General features: G+C 37.7%; 1 protein-coding gene across 5 annotated transcripts in view; it reads right to left on the bottom strand.

Moving 5' to 3' along the window:
* The window catches only part of AFF3 (ALF transcription elongation factor 3), a 335,479-nt gene that overhangs the window by 284,252 nt on the left and 36,419 nt on the right, over positions 1 to 14,808 (bottom strand). For all 5 annotated transcript variants that reach the window (XR_011096123.1, XM_068680733.1, XM_068680740.1 and 2 more), the window contains exon 2: positions 2,516 to 2,636. Coding sequence is in view for 4 of the 5 variants with exons in the window: in XM_068680733.1 (XP_068536834.1) it covers positions 2,516 to 2,636 (121 nt within the window). In the remaining variant the exon portion in view is untranslated. The remainder of the gene's footprint in view (positions 1 to 2,515; positions 2,637 to 14,808) is intronic.

Below are 14,808 nucleotides of genomic sequence, written 5' to 3'. Positions count from 1 at the left end.
CATACATTTGAAGACTTGCAGGATCCAACAGTTCTAAAAATAAACCTGATGGTTGCATGGAAGGACATCAGAATTTTTTTTTCTTCATAAAAAAACTACACTGATATGGTTAATGAAGCAAAGTATTCTGTCCAGAAAATATCCAGAATGAAATTCCTACTTTTTTACCTCCTTTAAAAGACATTTCTAGTAAAAAGACACTGGATTTCCTGTAATCCTTCATAGAGGGTTGCTATGGATACTTTGAAATAAAGAGGATAAGGGGCAACCCAAAGAGTCAAGATTTTTCAGAAAATCTGATGTTTCAGGAGTAGTGAGACAAGTCAAGGTGAGAGAGGACACAAGATTTAAGAGATTTCCAGTCTGTCTTTGATTTTCAGATATGGCCTTCTGAATGGCAAATCCTCTGGCTTTAGCTCATGTTTCTCAAGCTGTGCAGAGGAATACTGAATTTGATCAGAGCTTGCAGTGAATGTCTGCTGTAGCTTCATCCCCTGTGGAAACATCTAAAACTTGTACACAGTCTTTAAATAAGGTAAGAGTCGGTTTCAGCTTTGCTTTTACAGAAAGGGTACTTCTTCTTCTGTCTCTCTGTACAATAAGATAAAAATGATGAAGGCATAGCTCTGCATCCCCACACTGAGAGCTCAGAAATACTCAGATGATGTCAGACAGCCCAATAGTACCATTGTCAGTATGGACATGACATGCAGAGTATCCCACTGCTGAAGTTTTGGTGTCCAACACTGTCAGATTGACTGGCCTTCCCAAGCAGCTGTGACTGTCATGCCAGAAGAACAGTGGTCAACTTATACAGCTATCCTGGGCTTTGCCTTTCTCAGCATTTCCTTGAATAAGTCAGCTGTAGGATGGATCTCTGCAGCACCTTTTCTACAGGCTAGTCCAAAATAGAGCCATAGTGTTTAAAAGTGAGAAGTATGGATGAAGCCTTTATTCTGACCTCCTTGTGGGGTACCCACTGAGTATCCTCACTACTTCTAGAGCATGCAATGAGTTTTTGTCCATTCCCATTACAGTGGATGGAATTATACTGTGGTTGCACACAAATGCCTTCAAACATCATAAACAACTCGGAAACTACTGATATGTCCATGATACATGATGTCTGTGGCAGTCAGTAACTGGGACATAGGTAGTAATCAAGGTGTGCAAAATATCATACTAAAAAATAATAAATAAATAAATAAATAAACTGTATCAGGGACCCAGCAAAAAGACGTGCCCTTTTTTTCTGAGGGGTCTATTTTGGACCTACCAAATGGAAAATTATTAGTCCCTGTTGCAGCGGAGCCCTCCCTAAATGCCAAGAGACAGCTAACTTTAGTTTTTCAGGCATTTTTCCATGTATTAGTCCTTGATTGGTCTCACGGTAGACTTTTTCAAGTGGAGCCGTAAGGAGGAGTTCAAGACATTTCCCATGATTTCTAAATGTCTTTGTAATGAATCTGAAATTTGGGCAGCTGGAAGTCAGCTTCAAGGCAGACAGAGCTGTCTTCTGTCAAGGGACATGGTTTGAAAGTGGTAGATCTTTCTTTTCTATTAGGGACTAGAAACGGCAACACTCTGGAAGGAATAGGAAGTTAAAAGCTGACCCTGAAATACAGGTAGAAACACGAAAGCACTGAAGTCAGGTGCAGGACCCAAATGCCAGGTCCCAAATGGGATTCTTGGAAAGAGGCACTAAAGCACCCAAAGCATCAAGGACAAGTGAAGCAGCATGGAAGGGAAAGGCTTCACAGCATGGTGGATTTAACAGCAGCTTGGGCATTACTGGAAGGTCACAACAGAAAATGCATGACATAGCTTTGATGCATACAAGCAAAGTCATAGGTTATCTAGGGGAGAGAAGTAGCCTCCATGGGATGCTGCTCTCTGGTCTACCCTTCACAAGGACTTGATTGGAAGCTTCTGGAGACAGCAGTTAAGTGCAGAGGATCCTGCTTGGCCCTCCTAACACGAGGTGGGGAGAGATGGTTGTGCCTCATCGCATTAAGTGTTTCCACAAGGGATAAAACAAGGAGTTGAGTTACTTCTGCCTTTGCTGAGGGCAAAACATGCCTAGCAGACAAATGTTGTTAGTAATGCTTATAGGGAAAAAAATCAAAACAAGATATTTCATCACATTAACCTTGGCTAGAGCATAATGTTTACTGTATGGCTTGTCCTTCACACACAATTCTAACGCAATTACTTTCTCCTAAGTGTTGCAGAAACAAGGCACCATCACCTTCACCTCCTAGTTTTAATGCCACCTCAAATATTGCTAGGATATTTCTCGTTTATTTCATTCTCATGCTGCTGAACACTGTAAGAAGCTAATATAAGACAAATCCAATTCTCAATGAACCATAAATGTTCTATGCAAATTTTGTGAGGCTGGTACTTGTGGGAGGTTGCTGAGACCTGGACAATGCCTTACTGTAGGCTGTGATTTTATACTGTCAAATAAAAATAAATAAATAAATAAAGAGCCACCCAGACAGGAAGCATCTACCTTGTACGGTTCACTGAAGAGGGAGTAACTTGTGTTAAATGTGCCATCCTCCTGCTGGGCCTCCTGATTTCTCCTTTCCCATTCTTTCCTGCGCAGCACGTTTCTATCCGGCTCATAGACACTGCAGCAAAAAGTGGAATAGATTTTTTTTAGAGTTAAAAATTAGCGGGCAACATATAAACCACTGTGAGTTTAAAAGTGAAGAGCTCTGTTTTGCAGACAGATGGCAAAAATAAGCAAGAACATGAATCAGATGAATGCCAGTCCAAGCAGGCTGGGGAGGCTCAGGTCTTTGGGAATGCTGATGCTTTCTTCACACAGAGAATAGATAATTAAATTCTTACAGAAGAATAAAAAAGAAATCGCAGGGCAGGATCTAGTCTGTGCAGAACTTCTCTGTTTGAAATGTGACAAAGGAAATATCTAAGCAACTTTGACAAAGACTGAAAGTACTCTTAAGGCAGATGGTAATTACAGCTATGAGTAAATAGAAATTATGAACATATTTCCACTTATGACATATCCTCTGAGTGTTGTATGAGAATGCTCCTTTTTTTACATGGATGTGTTTCTGTAGTGATTCTTTCATTAACTAGCTCCCTAAAGAGCTGTTAAAACTACATGCTGTAGTGGTTTCCACAGTTAGGCTGCTTCTTCTGATCTCTGTTAATCAGCCAAGTCGTGAAACTACTGCTGAAACAATTCCTCTTTCTGATGGATTTGACACTATCACAACTTCAGAGCACGAATAAATGAATACTGGCATGATAGTGTATGTATGGCTGGTAGAGTGTAGCTGGAGAGGAAATAAAATCACTGCACTACACAACAGTATTAATTTTTAGAAATGAATTAGTCTGGCTCCAATACAGACACATACAAAAAAACCTCTCCCTCCCCCCCAAATTATGGTATAATGCATGACATCATAAACCAGAGAAACCTTTCCCTAAATTTCCTCAGAACAACACAGGTTTAGACATTTCATGCTGTCATTCCCATCACACAGGAAACCAAGGCATCCAGTATGGTTTACATGCTATTTCAGTAAAATGTAACGAGCGCGCCAATTGCCTATTTTGCCTAGCTCAGCTAATGCCTTTCTTCTGGCACTGTAAATCTGTAAAGAAGAAATATATATTAATGTCATGTAAGTGCACCATGTGTTAATAAAAAAAAAAAAATGTTGCCTTGCTAACCACTTCCCAGTTTGCAAAACATATGTTGCATTGGCTACCCACGTGATGTTACCTAGCGTGCCTCAGGCAAGGCTGCAAAAAGGCCAACAGCTATCTGATTCTAATTCAAGACTTGAGAGAGCTGAAAATACATAGGATATGTTAGACACTAGTAGGATTTAGAAACAATGCCTTAGCAGTCAACAAACAAACACAAAACCTTATGTTTACTTATAAATGCTGCGTACTCCTCATGGACTTCTTCTGCCCTAACGACTAGGTTTCACACGAGGGCTTAGGAGGTGGGATCAGACCAGCTCCTGGTGGGCTCTCAGGTGACCCTCCTGATAGCCAGCTAAGGGCAAATGCCCAAGACTGAGCAGAATTTTGTTGTGAGCACAGGATTTTACTACAGCAAGTTGAAGACAGCTAACAACCACTTTTTTTTTTTTTCTTCCGCATACTGATGTAATTTTGTTGCTGTTGTTTTTATACTATATTTTTCGTGAGCATGTTATTCACACTAATACTCCCTCTTTAAAAAACAGTGTAATGAGGAGACATTCATAGGAGTGGAGTTTGGGGCAGGAAAACGCCATCCTCCAGGAGGAAGGGACTAGCAAAGGCATCCCAAAGGGGTCCAGATAAGAGACCACGTACTGTGCACACCGCTGAGGCCAGGAGGCCAAGCAGCTGTCATTTACTCCTGCATGACCAATAGTCCTCAGGCACGACAGCATGCCATCTCCCTGTACTCCCGTTGTTTAAGCTGGGATAAGAGACATTCTAACAAACACCTCTGTGTTTAAAGTAAGCTTTATGCCACCAGGGATAACTGTTATTAGGTGTTGGTTTTTGTTTTTACTTTTTTTTTTTTCCCTCTGAATTTGCAGGGATCCAGTTATAACTTCATCCTCAGCTGCCTTTCCCCATCCCCTGTTGACTCTTTCAGATGCTTTGCATTTGGATTGTAGCCTGCAGTCAAATAAAGATGGGCAGCTCCTCTGAGATTAATTATAATACTGATCCCTACCTAGTTTCTAGGAAGTAAACAAGTGCACCGATCTTCACTACGCCTCACACAAATTTAAAAATGCTGTGGTGTGATACTCCTGAAGTGGAGGGACTTTTTATCCCTTTATATGATGAAGACATACAAGTCTCTAATATCCCTTCATTTGATGAAGAACTATTTGATGAAGACATACAAGTCCTCATATTTCTGAACCCCTTCCTGAATGAGACACTCACTGTTGGCCACACAAATCACAACCTGCAATAATTCAGAATGATTATGCAAATGGAGAAACAGTGTGACAATGCCTAATATGCCATCTATAAGCAGTAAGTCAGGAAGAACTACGAGAGTTGTATTCCTTTGGTAATACAGATGGCGAAATCTCCAGCATTTGCAAGGCTGCTCCTTATTTGCATGAATGTTGCAGAATCACATTTCCTTGAACGTATGTCACCAAATGTATTTATTTATTTTGGTTCAAGGAGAATGCTGCCAACTGCTACAATTGTCTTTATTGCAAACACTTCAGTTAATGGAAAATGATTCTTTTTAATAGTTTTCTTCCTTCCTTTTTTTTTTTTTTCCTTTAATTTGTAATTTAAAACAATCCCAAATGCACATGTACCTTTTAACCATTTACACTATGTTCATCATTTCCATAGCTAAGCTGTGTAGTTCACAAAATATCTCCAGATTTTTTTTCCCCCATTGGAGCATCTGTGCATGTGCATGTGGTGTACATATGTACATGTATGTATATATATATACACACATATATATATGTTATATGCACACTCACGCATCATTTTATAGGTTAAGAGTTTTGGTACTGTGGGCCAAAATGTTGAAGCAGTTTTGCAAGTCAGGGTAACCAAAAAACATACAACTAGTCATCTCTCAAAAGCCAGTGTCATTTATATTTGTTTTATAGAGGTAAAACTCCAAATTGATTAATTTAAATAGATTTTAAATGGTATATTGTTATTTTTTAAAATGCAGTGCCTGTTTCAAATTCATGCTTAAAGGACATGAACTGAAACATGAGTGATGGGTCAAATACATGCAAAAGATATATATGACTAAATGTTATATTACAAAAATTGCACTATTCTGAATTTAGCACGCTGCTTTAAAAAATACACTTTGATTCATCCTAGCCCTAAGATCTGCCAAGAGACATGCTGAAAAGGAAACATCTACCAGTTAATTACGTCCAAATACCAGTTTCTCGGGCTCAAAGCACTTCCCGCACACATCATCCCAGTCACAGCAGCTCTACCTTCTCCGCTTCTCCCGGAACACCCTCAATAATTTCACTCTCTGGTGTTGTACAGATCAGAATGCCAATGGGCTGCCACACTTCTCAGAGGAGGAACATTTAATAAATACCAAGCTGTTGTGATGGCTTTGGGAAGGCTCCCTTTCTGGGCACCTCCTCTTTGGTCATGGCTCCCCACAAGAGCTGCCTGAACCGAAGAGCTGACCTGTGCTGGGAGGGTGGTGGCAGCACCAGCCTCCCCACAGCACTGCCAGAAGTACCCACAGTTTTCTTCACGCTACGCTTGACATCCGAAGGAACTATATCCTTTAGTCCTTAATTAGAAATAGACACAGACGGCTCAGGGGACAGCCTAGGAGCAGAGCAATAACCTTACCTGAAATACCTGGGACTGGATTTAATCTCTTACAAAGTCCATGGAGTTATGTAGTCTCAGGCTAGGCTGAAAGCAATTGTATAAAAAGCCTAAAGTTTTAAGTGCTGAGGATTCTCTTTCCCTCTTTTCTTCTTATTCTTTTTTTTTTTTTTTTTCTTTTCCAAAGCACACTGTTTTTCTGACTCAATTTGCCCTCCCTCAGACATCACTATTTGGAACAAGTGGAATAAAAAGGTCTAACATCCATGATTACCTGGATAGAGACAATAATACACTAACATGTTCTCCTGTCCTTCAGCCATAGGGAATACCCCCAAGTTTTGCACTCCAAAGAAGATGTCACTTTAAACAAACTGAAGCACTGCACCTTTACTGAAGTATCACCCACTTTCACAGTTGTATTGTGGGCATTAATGATACTGCTCAATTTTTCCAGAAACCACAAAATCACTGCATCCCCAAAGGGAGATTCAGGAAAGATACAGTCAATTGGCCACCAGATCACCATCCTCTAATACCTGGCAGCTTTGAGACAGTAAAGGACCTGGGTAGGTAAACTGGGGGCAAGATCACTGGTGCTCCCCTTGCCTCCTATCAGTTTATTTTTTGTAACACCCCCCACAGCCTCTTTCTACCCCCCTATGAACATAAATATTGTAATATAGATATAGCAGAAGCAGCTTATTTATTTGCAGTTGATGTTTGTGACCCAGGAGTCTGATCTCCTTTGCCCCAGCAGCTACACGTTGTACTTCATACAAAACTTTCTGAAGTCTAGACTTATTAAAAACAAAAGCAGAGCTGATGACTCACAGTGACATGGAAAGATCTCTTAAATTAGCAAAATCCCAGTTCCTGTGGGCTTCCTGTGAGAAGACCTAAATGCTTCTTGCAAAGGCTGAGCTGTTTTCCCAGATGTTGTCAGCTCACACCCAGGCATCCTCACTTGGGCCCAAACTGACCCTTCCTTTCTCATTACCAGATGAAGAGGCTCCGTGTGAAAAATCGTCAGATGGCATCAGCCCCTCCCATCACTGTGGAAATAATATCACTTCCAGTCCCCCAGGTGCAGGGTTTAACTATCCCCAGGGTGTGTGCAAAGCTGATCATCTTCCAAATGAAAACAAAACACAAAACCAATCAACAAAAAACAAACAAACAAACAAAAAACAGCAACAGCAAAAGAAATCCAAACCCAAAATTCACACTGCAAGTGACTAAAAAATACGGCAATTTCAAGGATAAAGCTAGACCCATGAACAAGTTTTCTGTGAGGACACATGTATCTTTTAAATGAAATTTTAGCACAGTCATTTCTGAATTATGTGCAAAGTTGGAACTGTTTCAAAACAATGGAAAAAAGCAGCCAATATTTCAAAAAAATAATTTTAAGTGGCTTTCTGATTATTCTCAACATTTCCCTGCAAATTGTAATCTGGCACATGATTCAACATACTAAATTTCAGGCTGAAGTGAGGATATTTTCTTAAATATTTAATAGCCTGTTTCTCCCCTGAATTACCACATTTATGCCAAAGTAACTAAAAAGAGTAACTCCAGGGAAAAACTCATACACCAAAATAAAAAGTAAATAAAATAAAATAAAATAAAATAAAATAAAATAAAATAAAATAAAATAAAATAAAATAAAAACATCTCAGCCCTTATGCAGGACAGTGATTATAAGACTTAATTCAGAATGGGAATTAGGGTCTGAGTTTAATAGAGCTATCATTCTCATATCTCTGTAATACTTTAAAACACAAAAGGACTAGCCAACCTGGGACCTTGTAAGGGCAATAACCCCAAACATTTTTAGAAAACAGTCAAATTCTGACAATTTAATTACAACGATTCAAGTTATTTTTCTTGCTGAATTGCCTGACAACATTGGAGTGCCATCACTTAATGTCTGTCTTCTCTTCCACTGTTCACATCCATGTTTTTTTGCTTGCCAGTTTCTCAGTACCAATTCCATTTTCAGCTAAGTATAAATGATGCCTATTTGGGAACTAATTGCTAATGGGATACGGTGAGCCCTTAGAGATGGCAGCCTTACATTTTGAGCCGTAAATGTTTTCCCTAATGACACTTGAAGTATTGGTTCGATTATAACAAAGGGCTGCCTTTGATGACCAAGTGACATAATCAATAAAATTCCTTCCTAGGTCGCAACTGATTTTATTTTATTTTTAGACTTTTTATCTCGCTTAAACAGCAGAAGTTAATTTGAGGATTTTTACAGTATTTTTTCCCATTTACAAACAGAAATGCCGTAGGGTAAAGCAATTACTCTGATTTACTGTTTTCTCTTTGATTGAACATAAAGATGTAGCAGGGTCTCAAAAAAACAGTAACTTAGCAAACTGTGCTCCTACCCACAGACAGATAAAGTACCTACTTTGCTATTTCAAAGAGTTTACCTCCAGGCAGCAGCACAGAGCAAACATCAATCAATGACATGTGTCTAAGATGAGATTGATGTTTACTCTCACAGCTTTTCATCTTACATCCAATAAATTATTTTTCCTTCACCAAAATGCCTGGTTAAATTTCATTTTTCACTTTGCAGTATCAGTTTTAAAACTTCTAGCTTCCAGCAATTTTAAAGCTAGGATTCATTGACGCTTCATCTTTTACAGCCTGTTTATGATTTGTATTAACCATGAAACACTGCCGTGCAAACATGAATATGCTTGTATGGAGCTGTGCTGGGATGGCCACATGCTCAGTGGCAGGTGCGGGCTGTAAGGTGCAAGATTGCTTTAATTATGTGCCTGGAAATGCTGAGATGGAAACCAGAGGCTACATTTGGAGGGTTTAGTATATCACATCCACCAAACAAATATATATTCAAATATATATATACATATATATCCCAAATCTGCAAAATCAGCATCTGAGTGTCCAAGGCAGGTCTTTTGAGGAGCCATGCTGGGCAACTGGAAAGAGCCAAGAAAAGGCTAATTGTGGGTTTAGTTGTTATCTTGGAGGCACTCTCAAAATGTGAGGGCTTTGGACGTAACCTGACTGAATTTTAAATACGTGTTGAAATATTGAGAAAAACCTACGACGGCAATTGAGACTGGAATCTAGGTTGTTGAATCACAGCAGTAAACATCACAACAGAGGAACATTAAAAAAGAATCCAATTTAGTTCAACATCTGCTGGTGCAAGAACAGCTATTCCTGCTCTGCTACAGATAAAACGCACATTTTGTTTCCTCAGCAAAGTTTTGTCCAATGAGAGGAATTGAGACATAATTCTGATTTTATATTTTTTGTACAGTTTCAGGAAAAAATACTTCATCGCATTATAAAAATCTACCAAACCATAACCACAATATACATAGATATCAAAAAAATCATCTTTCAGTAGTAACAGATAATCATACACTCAATGCCTTACTATTTCCTTCTTTTCTTTTTTTTCTTTTTTTTTTTTTTTCTTCTATTAAATTCTTGTGCTCTTTTTTATAACCCTAAAACTGCTAGCAAAGCTACCTATAATGCATGGAGATCTAATAACAACAGTGTGTCAAGTGAGAAGCGGAACATTACTATTACCTTTAATTTCACACATTAAGACCTAAACTTTTATGGGAAAATTCGGTACACTGTTCTAACAATGTATTGTTTGAAAGTATATTAATATGTTACAAATTCACCACTATTAATAAGCTTGCACCTGGAATTAGCTGCTTTTTTTTTTTTTTTTTTTTCCCCACAATCCAAAATTACATTTGAAAACTCTTAAATTACATTTGAAAACTCTTAAATTAAATGGAGAGTTTAGTTGTCAAGAAACAGATACTGCAGATGAGATAGAGGACACTATTCATCTTGTTCACCCATCACAATTTTCCATCAGGAGAGAAAAAAAATAGCAAGATCACAAAACAGGCAAAGCACAGTAAAGCTCTTTCATTTGATTTTGTTAATGTACTTTTACATTATTGTTAAAAAATACAAGAGCTGAGGGCACTGATAAGGAATCCTTCTTTTTCTGCCTAACTTAACATTGCTAAATTCCCTGGGCTGTTAAACAAGGCCTTACCTAACTTTGCTGTTCATCTGATCCAGTTTTGTATTACATCCTTGAGAATGATGCCAAAGATGTCAGACACAATGCCCCACTCGTCTATTTTTTCTCCACAATGATTCCTATTGGCAATGATTTCCTATGGCATCCTTAGAATCATAGAATCATAAAATATCCCGAGTTGGAAGGGAACCACAAGAATCATCAAGTCCACCTCCTGGATCTACACAGGAACACTCAAAATTGGACTGTATGTCTGAGAGCATTGTCCAAATGCAACTTGAACTCCAGCAGGCTCAGTGCCATGGCCACTGCTCTGGGGAGCCTGTTCCTCTTCGTGAAGAACCTTTCCCTGATATCCAACCTGAACCTTCCCTGTCTCAGCTTCATGACATTCCCACAAGTCCTTACACGTGGGAAACTGTTCCAGTTATCTTCTGCCAAGCCTGTGTTTGCTTTTTTGTTGTTGGTGGTGGTTTGGGTTTTCCTTGAAACTTCTTTTTTAAGCTCCTTTCAATCATATTTAGTCCAAAATTATATATATTTTAATCAGCTATCCAATAGCATATTATTCATATAGTCTTGGTGCATGTGCAGAAAAGTATATAGATTGAATCTTTCAATAAGCTGAATTTACTCCTGTTGATGCATAATTTCTAAGGATGTTCTAAACATTTTAAATGTAATGAAAAAATCTGTCCTTTTAAAACCTGTCTGATATTTTGCCGTAAATGTTTAATACTTTATTCACAGTGTTTGTTATTGGCATGCTTGCAGAAAACTGGGCTTCAGACATTGAACATTTTCAGTAGTAGTTTCAATAATTTAAATAAACAAACAAACAAGCTTCCTGAAAAAGCTGTCAAAATGACTTCTTGGTATTTTTAAAAATATATATGTATTTTTTAAAAAAATAAACCTCCTTGCTCTCATTTTTCTCTGGCAGCTCAGACAGGATATTCTTTCAATGGGGCTCTGAACAGTGATGCATCTATCCACAGCTAATTGCAGGACTGAGAGGTACACTGAGGTATACTTCACATAGCACAAATTTATATATATATATTAATAATAATTATAATTCAGGGCTTTGTAACCAGTAGAAAACTGTTATCAACAATTTACTCTGGTGCAACTTGATGAAGTAGCAAAAGCAAAGACTGTAATGAAACATTAAGGCCAGATCTAAGAGTATCTTGCCACTACAGAGGTAACAAGATTGTTTGTTAGAAAACCTTCCTGGCACAGTAGCAAAAAGAGCAAAACTTTACAGGGTTCCACAGATGATAAAGGCTTCTTCAGTAGTTTTAATTTGTTTAGCTACAGACCTTCTGGCACTGTTAAGAGCCCCAATGAAACATGGCTGAAGGTCATGCAGAGACTCAGTACCTAAATGTAAATGTAAAATAAAATCTTGTCTGTGTTTACATTGTGTGTTCTTTATTTCATATCAGCATTCAAAATTATCTGATGTCCAAGAGGCTCCAAACTACAGCACTGGCTGCCTCCTGTGTGAAGTGCAGGACACAGCATTTCAGATCCATATAGTATTGTACTTTCATGGAAAGACAAAGTACAGTATTTCACTATGAATATGTCAGCTGTTAGCAACCATCAAATCTATGACTCATGAAAATGTCTATACATGTTTTATTAACTAAGCAACATTTCCAATTTACTCTTACTATAATGGATAATGACTGAAGGTTCATCAGGGTTAATCAAGAAAACGATGTAAATTTTATATTATATTATGTTTCACTTGGCTTAAAATGGATCTTGGGTGACAATCTTTTTTATTTGTTAAATCATGATTTACTGTGTTATGGAAACCACACAACAGCCCCAGTGTGAAACAAATAATGAAAAAGTCAATGTATAAGTCATCAGATTTTATGTATTCCCAGAAAATCACTTATTGGGATCTTTACTGGACAGTCACTGAGTTTGTTTTTTCTCTAGAAATAGAATTAATGTTTTGAGATGCCTTGCTTTAATTTTTTTATTTTTTATTTTTTAAATGGATAGGTGGAGACCTTACTGTAGCATGTTATATACTAAATAGTATTACAGAAGAATCATCACAATATCCAGATAAGGCTGAGCTAAATGTTACATAGATGTGTGTTAACATGTCTACAGGTTAAAAATAAACTTGTATGATGTTTATGACTTCACATGCAGGTAAAGCAACAACCAAAGTTGTTAAACCCTGTGCCAGCTGCACAGATAAACAAACAAACAAACAAAAATAAAATAAAATTAATAATAATCCAGCAGCAAATGTCCAAAAATGAATCCACTAAAACCTCTGGTTTTGCTTATATGAGCACCTAATATATAGCTCACTATACAAAGAAACCACGATTGCTTTTAACAATAGAATTTTGTTTGTATGAGTCTGAAAGCATAAAATCCTGTTAAGGGGAATTACAAGGTTCTGTCTTCATTCAGCTTTGTTGAAGTAGAACAATAGAAAACGACATATACACCTAAACCTAAATCTCAGCCTAAACCTAAACCCGAATCAAAACCTTACCCTAAATCTAGCTGTCTATCTACCTAACATGTATGCAAACAGCTTGCTTTAATGGAACCAAGTAGACCACTGTAAGAAGTCTGGGTTCATGAAAATATGATAGTTGTGTACAACTTCAGTCCAAAAACAATGAAAAAATGCTTTATAGAGGGTGTTCCACCCTCCTTTCATAAGAAACGAGTACCAGCCAGATTTCATTGTACCATGCAACTAGCTAGCTTCTATAAAATACATTTTTTATATTTAAGCTGCAGCAAAATGAAAATTGCTTCCCAGTTCTTCCTTCAGAATGTGGACAATGTAAACTAGACTGAGGCTTATGCTTGACCAATTACAAATATCACCACTTGTTTTTGGAACCTGCATGATGCTGCACAGTGCACAGAAATCACAAGGCTTTACGCTTCTTATTCATTACACCCTGATCACCCTGTGCAGCTCTGTCATATTTTGACATTTAGCCAACAAAATTAAGAAGCAAAGTTAGACAAAGCCAGCATACCCATGCATAAAAGAGCAATTTATATCTATACATGAATAAAAAATCTTACTAAATTCTTACTAATTCTTACTAAAATTCTTTTTTAAAATGATGAAAAAGTTAAAACTTTCATATTCTGTGGCTGGTGTAAATCATGTATGCTCCTTACCCATGCTAACTCTAATTCTTTCTGCCTGTGAAGGCAACTACATCATGATTCGTGCTGCCCATCTTCAGAGTCACAGAGAGAAGCACCCAAGCACTCCTTTTCTTAAGTGACATGCAAGGGGATGAGTGTATTTTCTGTCTCTTTGCATCCAAAAAAAAATAAATTTAAACAATCTTATCATTAATGTTTGTGCCTTTCTTGACACTCTGTTTCATTTTTAAGAGGAGTGGTGGTGACATGACCATGCTACAAACCCAGGCCTAATGTAACATCAGGAAAACATGATAAAGGTATGTTTATATGATAAACATGATAAAGGTACAAAGCTTATACACAAAATATGCTGTTGTATTTTAACTCACAGAAATAGCGTGCCTGTGTGAGTGCCCCAGTTTCAAGCAGGTTAGAATGTCTTTACATATTTCTGAACTGGAAGGCAATGGACACAAAAATGACAAAAGATTACCCAGAAGCATTAATGGTGGGGGTAGATGCAGAAGCTGTTTCAGAGATGCCCGTGAAGAGACTGTGCCAAAGAGGCAGATGCTGTGTGTTGAAGGGCATCAGCCTGGTTCCAGTCCAACATGGGAAAGCCAGTGACCTGATGAAGCAGGATGAAACATCGTGTCCTCATTCTCCAACAGATGTCTCGCCCTGACTGTTTTTTCTCAGAAAATTTCGGTTTTAATGACAATAAGAAAAGATGATGACAGAAATACTGTATTTTTATTGTATATTTTATTTTAAGTCTGAGTTCATAAATGCATATTTGTGTCACAGTGAATTATAAGGATATCATTTACCTGTATAGTATAACAGTGACATTACTCAATGTTTCATTTTGAAAGCAGGAAGAGGTATCTAAGTTCTATATATTATTATAAGAGCATGAGGAAGAGTCTGCTGTATATATTATTCTAAAGGCATGAATTTACATGCTTTGTAAATGTCTACAGCACTTCCATTTGAATCTTTTGTGGCAAAGATCACCTTTTATTATGTTAGGAAGCTTAGAAATCCATGGATTGTTTTTTTCTGCAAATTTCTGAAATGTTTTAAAGCATTAGGCTTCAATTTGACTTTTTCTCACTCTAGCATTCAAGCACATCAAATTTGTGTGTCCTCCCGAAAAGCACGCTGAAGTTGTTTTCATGGGAATAATTTAGGACTAAAATCCTCCTCTGACAGGTTGTGCATAAAAACTTTTTTTT

This window comes from Anas acuta, chromosome 1 (assembly GCF_963932015.1).
Source record: "Anas acuta chromosome 1, bAnaAcu1.1, whole genome shotgun sequence".
Classification (NCBI taxonomy): domain Eukaryota; kingdom Metazoa; phylum Chordata; class Aves; order Anseriformes; family Anatidae; genus Anas; species Anas acuta.
This window is presented reverse-complemented; position numbering and strand designations above follow the sequence as displayed.